Genomic DNA, 16,438 nt, shown 5'->3' with positions numbered 1-16,438 from the left:
TCTCCCTCCAAGTCCGCTTTGCCTGTGAGCCCCTCAACCTCGTCCTCTGTCTGCAGAGGGAGCAGCTGGCCAATGAGTGATCCTGAAGGGAGAAGTGTGTGTTTGTGGGAGGGCCTTTCGGAGCTTCGTGCAAGCACTCTCCCACGCAAACAGATCCTTCACGTATCATACTCACCTCAATGTCCAGAGCATTTTGAATGCTGCCTGCTGGGTTTCACTTTTAGTTGTCCACCTGAGCTGACCTGCATCTCCATCCACCCAATGATCATACTCCCAGGCAGCACCAGATCTCGCCCATTATGACTGTCGTTTCACTTTCAATTTGGACAGCATGGTGCTAATTCAGTTTTACTTTCGCTCCCCCATTTTTTCCTCTTCCCCCAGTCACCCATTTCCTTTCCCCCATCAAAGTTGAACCCCCTGGCATCTCCTTCCACTCTCCTCTGTGACCTACCAGCCACAACCTTTTCCCTTCAGGGATATCCAAGTGAATGTGCACATTCCCTTCCTTCCCCAAAATCCCACCCCATCCACATTGACCTTGCCTTCCCTTCTACCATTACCGTCAAACCCTCACTCTCTTGCCTCACTTGACCCTCAGTCATTCTCACCATTCCCTCGTACAACGCCCACCCTCAGTTTGCTCTCCTGGAGGCAGCCATGGACCCATCAGACCCCTCCCTTGCACTTTCGCATGGACATCACTTCCCCACTCTGGGCCACTTCTCCCCCTTAGTCCTCCTCACTTCCTCCATCCTTACTACTTCCTCCACTCTTACTCCCTCCCGTTTCTGCACTCCTTCCTCCCCTCTCTGCATTCCTTCCTCCCCTCTCCCACCCCCTTGACCATCCATCTGTTGTGAGCATCAACAGTGACTTTCCAACTTCCATGAGCTGCTTCGCAGCAGAGCCAAGTCCATCTGAATCCACCCAGCATGCTCTAGGATCCCATTGCTGTCAGGCTCCAGCATCTCCTGCTCCTCGGCTATCCGTGATGTGAGCAAGGCCCTGGTGGTAAGTTCCAACTTCTGCATGCCACAAATGTCAAGACATGTTCTGCACTGGCGTGTTTTCCTGTTGACGTGGGCAGATGATCCAGCGGGGGGAGGGTGAGTCCGGCGGGTTGGCCTTATATGCTGATGTATTACAATGAGGTTCCTGCCATCCAATGGTGGGGAATGTGGCCCACCATCAGCAGGTGAAGCAGACGATCGCAAACTGGTTTCACGATGTCATGAAACCGATTTTTGGCCTTCTTGCTATATTGTCCGCTCACGCCACCGAACACGCCCAATGCCAATGGGCACGGAAAATCCCGGCCACAGGATTGATACTGAGGGAGTGCTGCAGTGATGGAGGTGCAATATCTCAGATATGCCCCATCTGCCCTCTCAGATTGATGTCAAAGATCCCATGGCCACTATTTAAAGAAGAGAGGAGTTCTCCACTGTGTTTTGACTAATATTTGTCCCTCAATACACATCACAAAAACAGATTATCTGAACATTATTTGGGATCTTGCTGTGTCACATTACAAAAGTAACTACCCTTCCAGAAGAGTACTTTATCTTTAAGCAGGATGTTGCTGTACAAATAAAACTTCTATCCACCAATTATACTTGAGCTTGAACAATTCTAGCCTGTTTGAGACTTGATTGAAACTTGGTGGGAATGTGAGTGGTGAGGAGGGCTTTAAGAGACTTCAAAGTGATTTAGACAGGTTGAGTGAGTGGGCAAATGCATGGCAGCTGTAGTATAATGTGGATAAGTGTGACATTATCCACTTCGGTAGGAGAAACAGAATGGCAGAGTATTATTTAAATTGTAATAGATTGGGAAATGTTGATGTACAAAGGGACTGGGTGTCCTTGTACACCAATCACTGAAAGCAAGTATGCAAGTGCAGCAAGCAGTTAAGGCAAATGGTATGTTGCCCTTCATCGTGAGAGGACTTGAGTACAGGAGCAAGTATGTCTCAATGCAGCTGTGCAGGGCCTTGGTGAGACCACACCTTGAGTATTGTGTGCAGTTTTGGTCTCCTTACCTAACAAAAGATATACTTGCCATAGAGGGAGTGCAGCAAATGTTCACCAGACCGATTCCTGGGATGGCAGGATTGTCATGTGAGGAGAGATTGGACCGACCATGCCTGTATTCATTGGAATTTAGAGGAATGAGAGGGGATCTCTTTGAAACATATAAAATTCTGACAGGGCTGGACAGACTAGATGCAGGGATGATGTTTTCTCTGGCTGGGGGGTCTAGAACAAGGGGTCACAGTCTCAGGATAGGGAGTAGACCATTTAGGATTGAGGTGATGAGAAACTTCTTCACTCAGAGGGTGGTGAACCTGTGGAATTCTCTACCACAGAAGGCTGTGGAGGCCAAGTCACTGAATATATTTAAGAAGGAAATAGATTTCTAGACTCTAAAAGCATCAGGGGGCATGGGGATAGAGCGGGAGTATGGCGTTGAAATAGAGGATCAGCCATGATCATATTGAATGGCGGGGTAGGCTCGAAGGGCCGAATGACCTACTCCTCTTATTTTCTATGTTGAGCATGGCTCAGACAGGGGATGTATTTCCCACTGTTTGGGCTTCTGTGGAGATATGGACCTAGAAATTAGGAGTGGGAGAGAAAGCAAGGGTCCCCATATTCATTCATGATGCCACTGTTGGTTGGGTTGAGGATTGGATAAGACTAATTTGCAATGCTCCCTGTGGTTGTCTAAAATGCTACGTCTGGACTTGCTGTGGATTGTAGGCTGTAGTCAGCTACTGGACACCAGCACATTTTTATGGGGTAGGAGAGGGTGCAGGAACTGGAAAAACCCTCGTAAATTCTGGCCCACGGCTTGTGTGAAACCTGACCAGGCGCCATTCTCTCCATCCCTTGGCTTGCAGGAATAGGGGAGGCAGGTTAGCTGTGAACAGATCAGAAACATTCTTCCTTCCAGCTCTTAAAAGTCAAAGATTTACCTGATTTCTGTGTCCCATTTATCCGGTCCTCAATCATTTAATAATTACCTTGACTTCACAAAAACAAATCAAGAGGCTCGGCCCAGATCCCCTTGCCCCTCCCACACCCATTCTTCATCACCCACACATGCCCCTACCCTATCCTGATTTCTGCTTGCCCCTCCCCCATCCAATCCCAGAGCCCCTGGCAATCACCCTCACTCCATCCCAGCTTTACCTCACCCATGTCAACACTACATTCCCTTGCCACAGCCCCCATCTATTCCCCTTCACTCAAGACTCATGTCACAGAATCTTTATAGTGCAGAAAGAGGCCATTCGGCCCATTGAGTCTGCACTGGCTTTCTAAAAGAGCATTCCACCTAGTCCACTCCCCTGACTTAACACCGTAACCTGCACATTCTTATCTTTTCAGAAAGCAAGCCAATTCACTTTTGAATACCTCGGTCAAACCTGCTTCTACCACTCTATCAGGAAGTTCGTTCCAGACTCCAACCACTCTCTAGGTGAATTTTTTTTTCTCACATTATTTTTACTCCTCTTAGCCTTCTTTCTCCAAGGAAAATAGTCCCAACTTCTCCAAACAATCCTCATAGCTACAGTTCTTTATCCTTGGAATTATTCTTGTGAATCTCCTCTGCACTCTCTCTAATACTTTCACATCCTTCCTCAAGTATGGCACCCAGAACTGGACACAGTACTCCAGATGAGGCGTAACCAGTGTCTTATACAAGTTCAACATGACCTCCTTACTCTTGTACTGAATGTCCCTATTAATAAAGCCTAGGATATTATGTGCTTTATTATCACAGAATCACAGAGTGCAGAAGAGGCCCTTCGGCCCATCGAGTCTGCACTGACACGTGAGAAACACCTGACCTACTTACCTAATACCATTTACCAGCACTTGGCCCATAGCCTTGAATGTCATGATGTGCCAAGTGCTCATCCAGGTACTTTTTAAAGGATGTGAGGCAACCCGCCTCCATCACCCTCCCAGGCAGCCCATTCCAGACCATCACCACCCTCTGGGTAAAAAGGTTTTCCCTCACATGCCCCCTAAACCTCCTGTCCCTCACCTTGAACTTACGTCCCCTTGTGACTGACCCTTCAACTAAGGGGAACAGCTGCTCCCTATCCACCCCTCATAATCTTGCACACCTTGATCAGTTCTCCCTTCAGTCTTCTCTGCTCCAAGGAAAACAACTCAAGTCTATCTAACCTCTCTTCATAACTTAAATGTTTCATCCCAGGCAACATCCTGGTGAATCTCCTCTGCACCCCCTCCAGTGCAATCACATCCTTCTTATAATGTGGCGACCAGAACTGCACACAGTACTCCAGCTGTGGCCTCACCAAGGCTCTATACACCCTCTGTCTCCTACAACTAAGCCAATTTTGAATCCACCTTATCAAATTACCCTATATCCCATCTGCTCTCTCAACATGCCCTGCCATCTTCAATGACTTATGTACATATACACCAGGATCCCTCTGTTCCTGCTCCTCCTTGAAAGTTTCTCCCTTTATTTTATACTGTGTCTCCAAATTCTTCCTGCCAAAATGAATCACCTCACACTTCTCTGCATTGAACTTCATCTACCTCTTGTCTGCTGAATCCACCATTATGTCTGTCCTTTTGAAGTTCAAAACTATCCCCATCACAGTTGACAATATTTCCAATCATCGTAACATCTGCAAATTTTGAAATCATGCCCTGCACACCACAGTCTCGGTCATTAATATATATCAGGAAGAGCAAGGGTCCCGACACTGAGCCTTGGGGAACTCCACTACAAACCTTCCTCCAAACTGAAAAGCAACCATTTATCATTACTGTTATCTGTCACTCAGTCAATTTCTGATCCAAGTGCCTACTTTCCCTTTTATTCCATGAGCTAGAATTTTTCTCACAAGTCTGTGTGGCACTGTATCAAATGCCTTTTGAAAATCCAGATACACAATATCAACAGTGTTGCCCTTATCAACCTTCTCCCATACCTCTTCAAAAAACCTCAAGTTAGTTACACATGATTTTCCCTTAATGATTCCATGCTGGCTTTCCTTAATTATTTTGCAATTGCCTTAGTGACTATTGATTTTGTCCCAAACTATAGTTTCCAGAAGTTTTTCTACCACTGAATTCAACTGACTGGCCTGTAGTTGCCAGCTTTATCCTTGCACCCTTTTTGAACAAGGGTATAACATTCACAATTCTCCAGTCCTCTAGCACCACCCTTGTGTCTAAGACTGGAAGATTATCACTAGTCCCCCTTTTTTTTTTATCCCTAATCAGCCCTACTCTTTCTTTTATCACCCTTTTATTTATATGCTTATAGAATACCTTGGGATTCCCTTTCCTTAGCTGTCAGTCTCTTTTCATGTTCACTCCTTGCTTTTCTTATTGTTTTTTTTTCACTACCCTATCGTTGTGATTCTCAGCCTGATTCTCTATTGTATTTTCTACCTGATATCTGCCATACACGCACTTCTTCCTTTTCATCTTCACTTTTATCTCTCTCATCATCCAGGATGCTCTGGATTTGGTAGGGCAAATTGGCCTGGCGTGCAGGGTGCCAGACATTTTGTTCAGGTCCCAGTAGGACACAAACAGAATATCAAACATGTGCTGTACCTGTCTTGGGAGTGTTTGATGGGACAATGTAGGGGGTGCTTTACTCTGTATCTAACCCCGTGCTGTGCCTGTCCTGGGAGTGTTTGATGGGGACAGGGTAGAGGGAGCTTTACTCTGTATCTAACCCTGCGCTGTACCTGCCCTGGGAGTGTTTGATGGGACAGTGTAGAGGGAGCTTTACTCTGTATCTAACCCTGTGCTGTACCTGCCTTGGGAGTGTTTGATGTGGACAGTGTAGAGGGAGCTTTACTCTGTATCTAACCCCGTGCTGTACCTGCCCTGGGAGTGTTTGATGGGACAGTGTAGAGGAAGCTTTACCCTGTATCTAATCCGCGTGCTGTACCTGTCCTGGGAGTGTTTGATGGGACAGTGTAGAGGAAGCTTTACTCTGTATCTAACCCATGTGCTGTATTGCCTTGGGATTATAGGGTGAGTCCTGCGGGGTGTACCAGGAAGGCCTGCTAATCTTCTACAGTTTGGCTTCAAGACACTCCTGAAACTTTCCTGACTCCTGTTCCTGCAGGTCTGCACTCAGGCACCTCTCAAACACTGACAGAACTGTGTATGATGTTCTGCCACACCCACTCATTCTGTACCCTTGTCAAAGCTTTTGTTACAGGGTGTGCGGTGCTATGACAATCTCGGCCTGCCCAGGCAGATACTGCTTGATATGAAATAAAATTTAAAGGGAAACTCCACTGAGAATGACTTATATCTGTTAAAATAAAAATCAATCCGCAATTACCAAAATTCTGAGGCTCCATATTAAAGATGGTCTCAACACTAGGGTCACTACGGTCGTGCACTGAGCACCAATTGTTTCACTGAAGGGTGAGAACGCAGTGTAAAATTCCTAAAGGACCTTCACAAGAGCCAGGATTGAACAGGGATGATGATCCTGTTACGTCATAATGCGCTACATACCCTAGAATGATAAATAACAGACAAACCCTGTAGCAAAGAGAATCGAGGCCAACAGCTGGGGGTAGAAGATGATGGCTGGGCTTTTGTTACTGGAAGAAATGCCCCAAAGTGATGTCCAAACTGTATTGCCACGAACATTGTGAACCCCTCCAGATATCGCCTCTTTATGCAAGTGTAAGGCGTGGAACTGGAGTGTCCATGCTGAATCAGTAACTCTCAGGCATTAGTGCAGGGACTGCAACATGGCTCAGGGAGAGGGATAATCAGCCAGGATTCCTGCTCCTGATCACTGTCCAATGAACCCTGGGTTAGAGAGTGAGGAAATCAGGCAAGATTCATGCTCCTGATCACTGTCCAATGATCCTTGTTGGAATGCCTTTTTGCGTACTTTGTGAAAGAACAGAATTGGTCTGGGCTGGCTCTGGTCTGTAGATATTCACAAATGAAGAATGAGGTATTAGGCCATCTGTTTCAGCCACACCCCAGCAAGACACCATGCCCATTGGATGAAGGGGATTGAGGGGAAGGCAAACTGGGGAAAAAAGTGGCCCAGAGCTTATTTCTCTGAACATCAGAGTTTCTCCATGGCCCACTGGTGAAAGATTAGGAAGCATCTTGGCAACTATTGATGCCAAAACCCCAAGCATTGTGGCCTGAGACCAAGACAGGGCTATATGGGCTGGGATGGGTTAATAGGCTGTGGGATGTGCTCTTTTAAATTGGAACACTTCCTGTCTCTGTGCACAACTTCTGCAAACACACAGGAGCAGTGAGCAAAACCTGATGGGATTGCCGTTCTGAAGACTGTCGCTTTTAGCAAAATCTTCATCGCTGCCACAGCACCAGGGAGAAGGTAGGAAGCTGTATCTGTGGTGGCACGCACAGCAGGTGAACCAGAGATAAGGCGATTCTGTCCTCACCCTCTGCAACTATAGAGAAACAGCGCAGCAAAGGGTCACTCAGTATGAGTGGTGGATTAAGGCTGCACAGACTGCAACTCAGGAAATCAGACATAGACAATGAAACACAGACAAACTTGCAGGGAAACAGAAAATCAAACAGAGGTAGAGAGACAGGCAATCAGTTGGAGAGAGACAGGTAATTAAACACAGACAGGAAGACAGACAGACAGAGAGAGACAGACAATCAGGCAGAAAAAGGCAGATAATCAGACAGAGGGAGACAGACAATCAGATAGAGACAGACACAGGCAGACTATAAAATACAGATAATCAGACAAACACAGCTAATCAAAAAGACATTAAGAAGAGAAACAGACAATCACAGAGACAGATAGTTCTTCAGAGACAGATTATCAGACAGACAGAGAGAGACAAATAATCAAACAGAGAGAAAGCCAATCAGTTAGAGAGAGATAATTAGAGGGAGACAATCAGACAGAGAGAGAAACGGTCAGAGAGAGACAGACAATCAGACAGAGAGAGACAATCTGACAGAGAGGCAGACAATCAGACACAGAGAGACAGACAATCAGACACAGAGAAAGAAAGGCAATCAGACACACAGAGAGAGACTGACAATCAGACACAAAGAGAGGCAAACAATCAGGCACGGACTGATTGACAATCGAACAAAAGGATAAAAAGATAGAGCGAGGTAACCAGACAGAGAATCATGACACAGTGTTTGATTTTGAATGCCTTTACTTGACTCTAATAGAGTGCTAATGGGCTCAGAATGAGCTCAGTAACCTTAACTCCCTTTAAATAAATGAGAAAAAGAAGACCTGAATTTATAAAGCATCTTTCACAATGTCAGGATTCCTGAAGCTTTTTTATTCTTCCATGGAATTTGAGCATCGCTGGCTGGGCCAGTATTTATCACCCTTCTCTAATTGCCCTTGAGAAGGTGGTGGTGAGCTGCCTTCTTGAACAGCTGCAGTCTATGTAATGTAGGTACACCCACAGTGCTGTTAGGGAGGGAGTTCCAGGGTTTTCACCCAGTGACAGTGAAGGAATGACGATATATTTCCAAGTCAGGATGGTGAGTGACTTGGAGGGGAACTTCCAGGTGGTAGCATTCCCATGTATCCACTGCCCTTGTCCTTCTAGGTGGTAGGGATTGCAGGTTTGGAAGGTGCTGTCGAAGGAGGCTTGGTGAGTTGTTGCAGTGCACCTTGTAGGTAGTACACACTGCTGCTACAATGCATTGGTGGTGGAGGCAGGGAATGTTAAGTTCGTAGATGGGGTACCGATCAAGTGGCAAACGTAGTCACTGTTGTAATGTAGGAAATGCAGCAGCCAATTTGTGCACAGCAAGATTCCACAAACACCATTATGGTAATGACCAGATAATCTGTTTCAATGATGTTGACTGAGAGGTAAATATTGGCCCAGGATTTAGGAGAGAACTCCCCTGATCTTTTTTGAAATAGCAGGCATAGGATATTTTATCCCCACTTGAGGGGACAGATGGGGCTCGGTTTAATGTCTCATCTGAAAGATGCATCACATCCTCAGTAATCCATTGGGAGTGGCAGCCTGGATTATGGGTTCAAGTCTCTGGTGTGGGACTTAAACCTCCAACCCTCTGACTCAGGGGTGAGAGTGCAGCCACTTGGGGAAGGATGTAGAATCAGAGGGGAGGATACAGGATTCCACACCAATACCAACCCCAGCATTGAATTACATCATCGAATTACATGGAATTACAGCCCAGAAACAGGCCATTCAGCCCAACTGATTAATGCCACTGTTTATGCTCCAACCGAGCCTCTTCTCACCACCCTTTCATCTCACCATATCAGTTTATCCTTTTATTCCTTTCTCCCTCATGAGTTTATCTAGTTTCCCCTTAAATGCATCAATGTTATTCACCTTAACCTCTCCCTGTGGTAAAAATTTCCACATTGTCCCTACTCTCCAGGTAAAGAAGTTTCTCCTGAATTCCCTATTGGATTTATTAGTGGCTGTCTTACATTGATGGTCCCGAGTTCTGGACTCCACACAAGTGGAAACATTTTACCTATGTCTAACCTATCAAATGCTTTCATCATTTTAAAGATCTCTAATAGGTCACCTCTCAATGTTCTCTTTTCCTGAGAAAAGAGCCCCAGCCTGTTCAATCTTTGCTGATAAGTATAGCCTCTCAGTCTGATACCATCATTGTAAATCTTTTTTCATCTTCTCTAGCGCCTCTGTATCCTTTTTATAATATGGAGATTGGAACTGTTTTCAGTATTCCATGTGTGGTCTAACCAAGGTTCTACTGAAGTTTGAAATAACTTTTGAATCCTATCCCCCCCAGAAATGAATCCAGTGCTTTGTTTGCTTTTTATGGCCTTATTAACTTGTGTCGTTACTTTTTAGCAATTTGTGTGTCTATACCTCAGATTCCTCAACCCCATTTTAGACATTTATTTGCAGTGAAGTGGATCCTCCTTACTCTTCCTATCAAATCGCACCACCTCACACTTATTAAAATTGAAATTCATTTGCCAATTACACACCCATTCTGCAAGTTTATCAATATATTCTTGTATTTTGTCATATTCTTGCCACGAACAACTCTAACATTGAGATCTGCACCAATATAAATGCTGAGTGCAACATCGGTCTCAGGGTCATTATTGAGTCTGACATTAACATAGATAAGAATCAAAATATTGCATCAATTTGTCTTTAAAATTAAACATTACAATCTTAGGTTCAGTGAGAGAAGTCTGGACACTTCACACTTTCAGAATATCAAATTCACAACCAGAAGTTCTTGTTTATAAAGCTGGCAGTCCATATAGTGAGAGGGATGAGAGAGGTATAAGGAGTTCCAGGAATGAACATCACAATGAAATGTTTGTCCATTTGCACTGATGTCTTGTACTGATGGGTTTCTTGGGCCCTGTGACCCTTTCCTCTTTCTGAAATTCTTTTCATTTTCTTCTATCAAAATATTAATCCCAATCCTAACCATTTCAATCAACTGAGCTTCAGCTATTTTAGCTTAGAATTCATATCTTAAAGACAATGACCCTTTAAATTATTCTTGAAATCCAACTGATTGATTTGTCAGATCCAACCAGACAGTGTCCAGAATTAACATTGTACAAATTCATAATGGGTGTAAGGTGGTTATAGTATAAATACCACCCATCACGTTAAACTGGGGCCCCACCTGCCCTCTCACGTGGACGTGAAAAATCCCAAAATCATTTCAACAAGAGCAGGGGAGTTTTCCCTGATGATCTGACCAATATTTATCCCCTAAACAAAGTCACTTAAAACAGATTGCTCTTTGTGGGATCTTGCTGTGCATAAATTTGCATTTCCTACATTAAAACAGTGACTGCACTTAAAAAAGTATTTCATTGGCTGTAAAGCACTTTGGGGCGTCCTGGGGTTGTGAAAGGTGCCAAAGAAAGGGAGGTCTCTTTCCTTCTTATTCAGTGATTGCTCAGCTGCAGGGAAATAGCAAAAGTTGGTATAGATGATGGAGATGCTTCTCATGGTCATGATACATGCATCACATCAAACTTATCCCACAAATTACTGTGGATAGACATGACTTTAAGCAGTCAATGTGTGATTACCCATAGGCCCTGTGGCGGCAGCATCAATACAAGGAGGTACAGCAATGCCTGCATCACCATGATAATCATTAACACCAAAGAGTCATTAACCCCATTTCCTCTTCTGAAACATTCAGATGGAGAAAGTAGGAAGGGCACAGCAAACATTGGGGATAATTTTAACCCTAAACGGTTGAGTGTGGACCTCACAAACTGGCCGAAGTATCAGGCCTGGGATATTAATCCCCAGGTCTCATTTATGGTCACTGATCCACTTCCAGCTTGTAGGTAAATAACGGGAGAGGGAGTTACCGAAGTGTCCCAAGGGAGGGAAATGGGGGTGGAGTCCTGGACAGAAGAGGTCACGATTTTCCTGTGAAGGTTGGAGTTAATCTCGTTTCCAAATGTAAGTTACTTTTGTTGTAAGTGCCATCAAGGTCCTGTTGATGTCACAGACTAGAACTGGAACTAAATCTAGACGTTGGGCATTGTAACGTACAGGTAGAGTTTGACCGGATAGATTTGGGGTATTGAGGTATGACTGAGGATTATGTTTGGGTCATTTTTAGTTCCAAGAACAAAACTTTAAATCAGTGGCATTGAACAATGCTCTAATTATATAATATTCATTTTGACCAGGATGATAGCAGAGCTGAGAAAGTACAACTGTCAGTAAAGATTTGACAGGCTGGCATTCTTTTCTCCAGAAAAGAAAAGCTTGAGAGGTGATCTGTTAGAGGTCTTTATAATTATGGAGGATTTGATAGGGGAGTCTGGAAAAGATGTTTTCACTTGTGGGGAAGTTCAAACTAGGAATCGTAAATATAAATTCAACAGGGGAATTCAGGAGAAACTTCTTTACCCAGACAGTGGTGAGAATATGGAACTTGATACCTCAAGGAGTGGTTCACAGAATCACAGAATTGTTATTGTGTGCAGGGAGGCCAATCGGCCCATCATGTCTGCACCGGCCCTCCGAAAGAGCATTATAACTCAGTGCCATTCTCCTGCTTTTTCCCCGTAACCCTGCACATTGTTTTTATTTAAATAATCATCTAATGCCCTCTTTAATGCCTCAATTGAACCTGCCTCCACCACATTTTCAGGCAGTGCATTCCAAACCCGAAATACTCATCGTGTGGAAAAGTTTTTTCTCACATCATATTTGCTTCTTTTACAAATCAAAATAAATCTGTGCCCTCTTGTTCTCGATCCTTTTATGGGTCAAATGGTCTGTTCCTGTGCTGTGAAACACTGGCATTTACCCGGTTATGTGGAAAATGTCAAGGTACATTCTGTACAAAAAAGCAGAACAAATCCAGCCTGGCCAATTACCACCCCATCAGTCTATTCTCCATCATCAGTAAAGTGATAGAAGGGGTCATCAACAGTGTTATCAAGTGGTATTTGCTTAGCAATAACCTGCTCACTGATACTCAGTTTGGGTTCTGCCAGGGTCACTCAGCTCCTGACCTCATTACAGCCTTGGTTCAAACATGGCCAAAAGAGCTGAACTCCTGAGGTGAGGTGAGAGTGACTGCCCTTGAAATCAAGGCAGCATTTGACTAAGCATTGCAACAAGGAGCCCTAGAAAAACTGGAGTCACAGGGAATCAGGGGGAAAACTCTGCTGGTTGGAGTCTTAGCTAGCACATAGGAAAATGGTTGTGGTTGTTGGTCAGTCATCTCAACTCCAGGACATCACCCCAGGAGTTCCTCAGGGTTGTGCTCTAGGCCCAACCATCTTCAGCTGCTTCATCAATGGCCTCCCTTCCATCAGAAGGTCAGAAGTGGGGATGTTCACTGATGATTGCACAATGTTCAGCACCATTTGCGACTCCTAAGATACTGAAGCAGTCCACGACCAAATGCAGAAAGATTTGGACGATATCCAGGCTGGGGCGGGCAAGTGGCAAGTAACATTAGCACCACACAAGTACCAGGCAATGACCATCTCCAACAAGAGATAATCTAACCATCGCCCCATGACACTCAATAGCATTACCATTGCTGAATCCCCCACTATCAACAGCCTGGGGGTTTCCATTGACCAGAAACTGAACTGCACCAGCCATATAAATACTGTGGCTACAAGAGCTAGGTCAGAGGCTAGGAATCGTGCAACCTGTAACTCACCTCCTGACTCCCCAAAGCCTGTCCACCATCTACAAGGCACAAGTCAGGAGTGTGATGGAATACTCCCCACTTGCCTGGATGAGTGCAGCTCCAACAACACTCAAGAAGCTCAACACCATCCAGGACAAAGCAGCCCACTTCATTGGCATCCCATCTGCAAACATTCACTATCTCCACCACTGACGCACAGTGGCAGCAGTATGTACCATCTACAAGATGCACTGCAAAAACTCACCAAGGCTCCTTCAAACTCTTTCAAACCCATGACTGCTACCACCTAGAAGGACAAGGACAGGAGATAGATGGGAACACCACCACCTAGAGGTTCCCCTCCAAGCAACCCACCATCCTGACTAGGAAATTTATTGCAGTTCCTTCACTGTCACTGGGCGAAAATCCTGGAACTCCCACCCTAACGGCAGTGTGGGTGTACCTACACCGCATGGACTGCAGCAGTTCAAGAAGGCAGCTCACCACCACCTTCTCAAGGGCAATTAGGAATGGGCAATAAATGCTGGCCTAGCCAGTGATGCCCACATCCCATAAATTAATTTAAAAAACTGCACTTTGATATAAAGTTCACAAAAATGGGTGGTAATATGTAGCTGACTGGTGGGGGCCAGATGCAGTGAGGGGTTTCTGGGGTATACACCAGAGATGGGGATAGAGTTTTGGCAGTGATGTAACAGGTTCTCAGGATCTGCTGCTCTGGGAAGGAAGAAGGTCATGTTCAACCAGATTGATGGATTCCTGAGGGGGTCCGGTCGGGGTAGAGGGATGGTGGGGAGTGGGGGAGGTGAGAGAGGTTCATCTCCATTCTGGGACGCAGAGAGTCTCAGGATGTGGCAGGACTGGGGATGGTATCAGGGTCTATATGAACTCCAGGGAGTGGGGAAATGAGCTTCTTGGTTTTGTAAGTACTGGGGAGGGTATTGGAATCCAGCAGCTGTAGGGGAAGCTTCCAAATTCTGGGTACACTGGCTGAAATTCTCTGACCCATTGGCTCTAACCCTAGATGCACCTGCTCATGCCCCTGACAAGGAATCTGCCCTCAAGACCTTGTTAGGAACAGAGCTCCTTATATGGGCAATGGCATCAGACGGAATGGGGCCAAAGTCAGAGCATTCCCAATGTCATGAATTCCTAACTTTCTAGTAAGGTTGGATTGGGAGCCAAAGAACCAGTTGACTTTGTAATCATTTGTGCTCTCTGCTTTGGGTCTTAGGCTGCAATCATTGCCTTGACTCTCAGAGATGAACTTTGTTTGGAATTGACCCCACAATTATTTTTTGGTGATTGCTGAGGGGCACTATCAGCCCTCTACCCCAGCCAGGTATAGAATACTGTGTAGTGTGCCCCTGAAAGAGGAAAGTGAGGGCCCCAGTGATCCCATTAAACCCCATTACAATGCCCACACAGGAGGGTGCAGGGTTCCATGCAGTGGACAGAATTATAACATAATCTACCTGGTTTTGGACCTGGTGATTTTCTGAACCCTGGTGTTTGAAGACGTTGGAGTTAGGAAATTAACTTTGTTTTATTGAGCGTCTGCTAACAAAGGGTGGCAACGTTGTGAGGAGATCAAGGGGAGAACAAGGAGTGTTCAAAATAAACAAGTAAAGTAAATAAGGAGAAACTGTTTCCACTGGCAGGAGGGTCAGCAACCAGAGGACACAGATTTAAGATAATTGGCAAAGATCCAGGATGGAGTTGAAGAGAATTTATTTACTCAGCGAGTTATTATGATCCGTTAAGTGTGTGTTTAGTTATTAATAATTTAATGTTTGCTGAAACTATCAATATCTGACATCCGATGCTATGGAGCCTATTATTGTGAGGAGCAAGTTAGAAGGAGGAAGACCCATCCTCACTAACGGATCAGTCCTTTGTTGCAGGTTGCATGGGGTCCTGTTGAGCAGATTACTGCCCCAGAATGGCAGGAGACACTGACATTCAGCTCCTAAAGGTGATCAAAGATCTTCAGAGTAAGACAATTTAATTCACAATCTCATCTCTTTAATCTCTACCACTGTCCTGTCTGTGTGAGATCTGTTAACACTCACCAACCCTGTCCTATTTCACAGATTCGATCCAAGAACTTTGCAAGGCTTGGGAGAAGAATCAGCTGCCCATCACTGATGCCAGCCCTGTGCTCTACGGGCTGTGCACAAAGCTCGAGTACCTGTTACAGGTGGGAGATCTCATTCTCCAGCTCCCTACCCAATTCAAACCAGTTTTCAATTCTATCTTTTCTGTGTATGATTTCTCATACTAGTGCTGGCAAATGAAAAGTATTCATATCTAATTATCGTTCTATCTCTCTGCCTATATCTCTTTCTCTACATTACTCTAAATCTCTATCTTCCTCTGTGTCTACCTCTTTCAATCTCTACTTATCCTCTATTCTCACTATCTCTCTCTGTCCATCAGTCTCTCTCTCTCTCTCTCTGCCTATATCTGTCTCTACCTCATACTGTCTGTCTCTAAGTAACTCAGTCTTTCTCCAGCTGTGCCTCCTTTTCAGATGAATTCACTCTTATTTTTCTCTCTCCCCAGTGTGATCAGAAGGAGAGGAAAACTATTTTTGGGAGTCAGAAGGATTACTGGGATTATATCTGTGTGTGCCTGAATAATCACAAGTGTGGAACAAATGCGCTGAAATTTATTAACCACACAACAAGGGTAGGTGCTGATGGAATAGGCTTCATTGAAACTTTGTGGTTGTAGTTTCCTATCTGGGAATGCTCCAAGCTTATAAATTTACACAAAAATGTACAGAAAAGGACAGGAGACCAAACTGTTCATCACACCTGAAATAGTGCAACACTCTCACATCATCATCATCTCCATCCAATGTCCAACCTGACCCTGCAATTACTGGGAGAAGCAGCAAAGAAAATAAATTGTCAATCAAAGTAACTCTGCAAAATTACACTCCAATGCACGAATAATAAAGCAAGTTCCAGGAGACCCTGGTGACTGGTATCAATCACCCCCACTAACCCATTAATAACTTACAATTGTCTCCACTCATAAGAACTGTATGACTTTGCCCTGCACAGACGGGGAGGGAATCTGGGCTTTTGGCTCATTTACACATTGCCTTTCACACCTAATACATGACGGAAGGCAGTATGTGTATTTCTACATATTAAATCTTGGCGTAAGTAGCAGTTTCAATGTACTAAGTAACCAGCAAGTAACCCCTTCTGCTCTCTCTCTCTCTCTTTCTTTGTGGC

General features: G+C 44.8%; 1 protein-coding gene across 1 annotated transcript in view; it reads left to right on the top strand.

The window, feature by feature from the left end:
- Window positions 1-7,280: 7,280 nt before the first annotated feature.
- The window catches only part of LOC144686911 (uncharacterized), a 37,756-nt gene continuing 28,598 nt past the window's right edge, over window positions 7,281-16,438 (top strand). The window contains exons 1-4 of the mRNA XM_078552744.1: window positions 7,281-7,392; window positions 15,095-15,184; window positions 15,284-15,390; window positions 15,756-15,881. Of these exons, the coding sequence (XP_078408870.1) occupies window positions 15,133-15,184; window positions 15,284-15,390; window positions 15,756-15,881 (285 nt within the window). The 5' untranslated portion in view covers window positions 7,281-7,392; window positions 15,095-15,132. The remainder of the gene's footprint in view (window positions 7,393-15,094; window positions 15,185-15,283; window positions 15,391-15,755; window positions 15,882-16,438) is intronic.

The sequence above is a fragment of the Cetorhinus maximus genome, chromosome 11 (genome assembly GCF_964194155.1).
Source record: "Cetorhinus maximus chromosome 11, sCetMax3.hap1.1, whole genome shotgun sequence".
Taxonomy (NCBI): domain Eukaryota; kingdom Metazoa; phylum Chordata; class Chondrichthyes; order Lamniformes; family Cetorhinidae; genus Cetorhinus; species Cetorhinus maximus.
The sequence above is the reverse complement of the archived record's forward strand: the minus strand, read 5'-3'. Positions and strand labels throughout refer to the sequence as shown.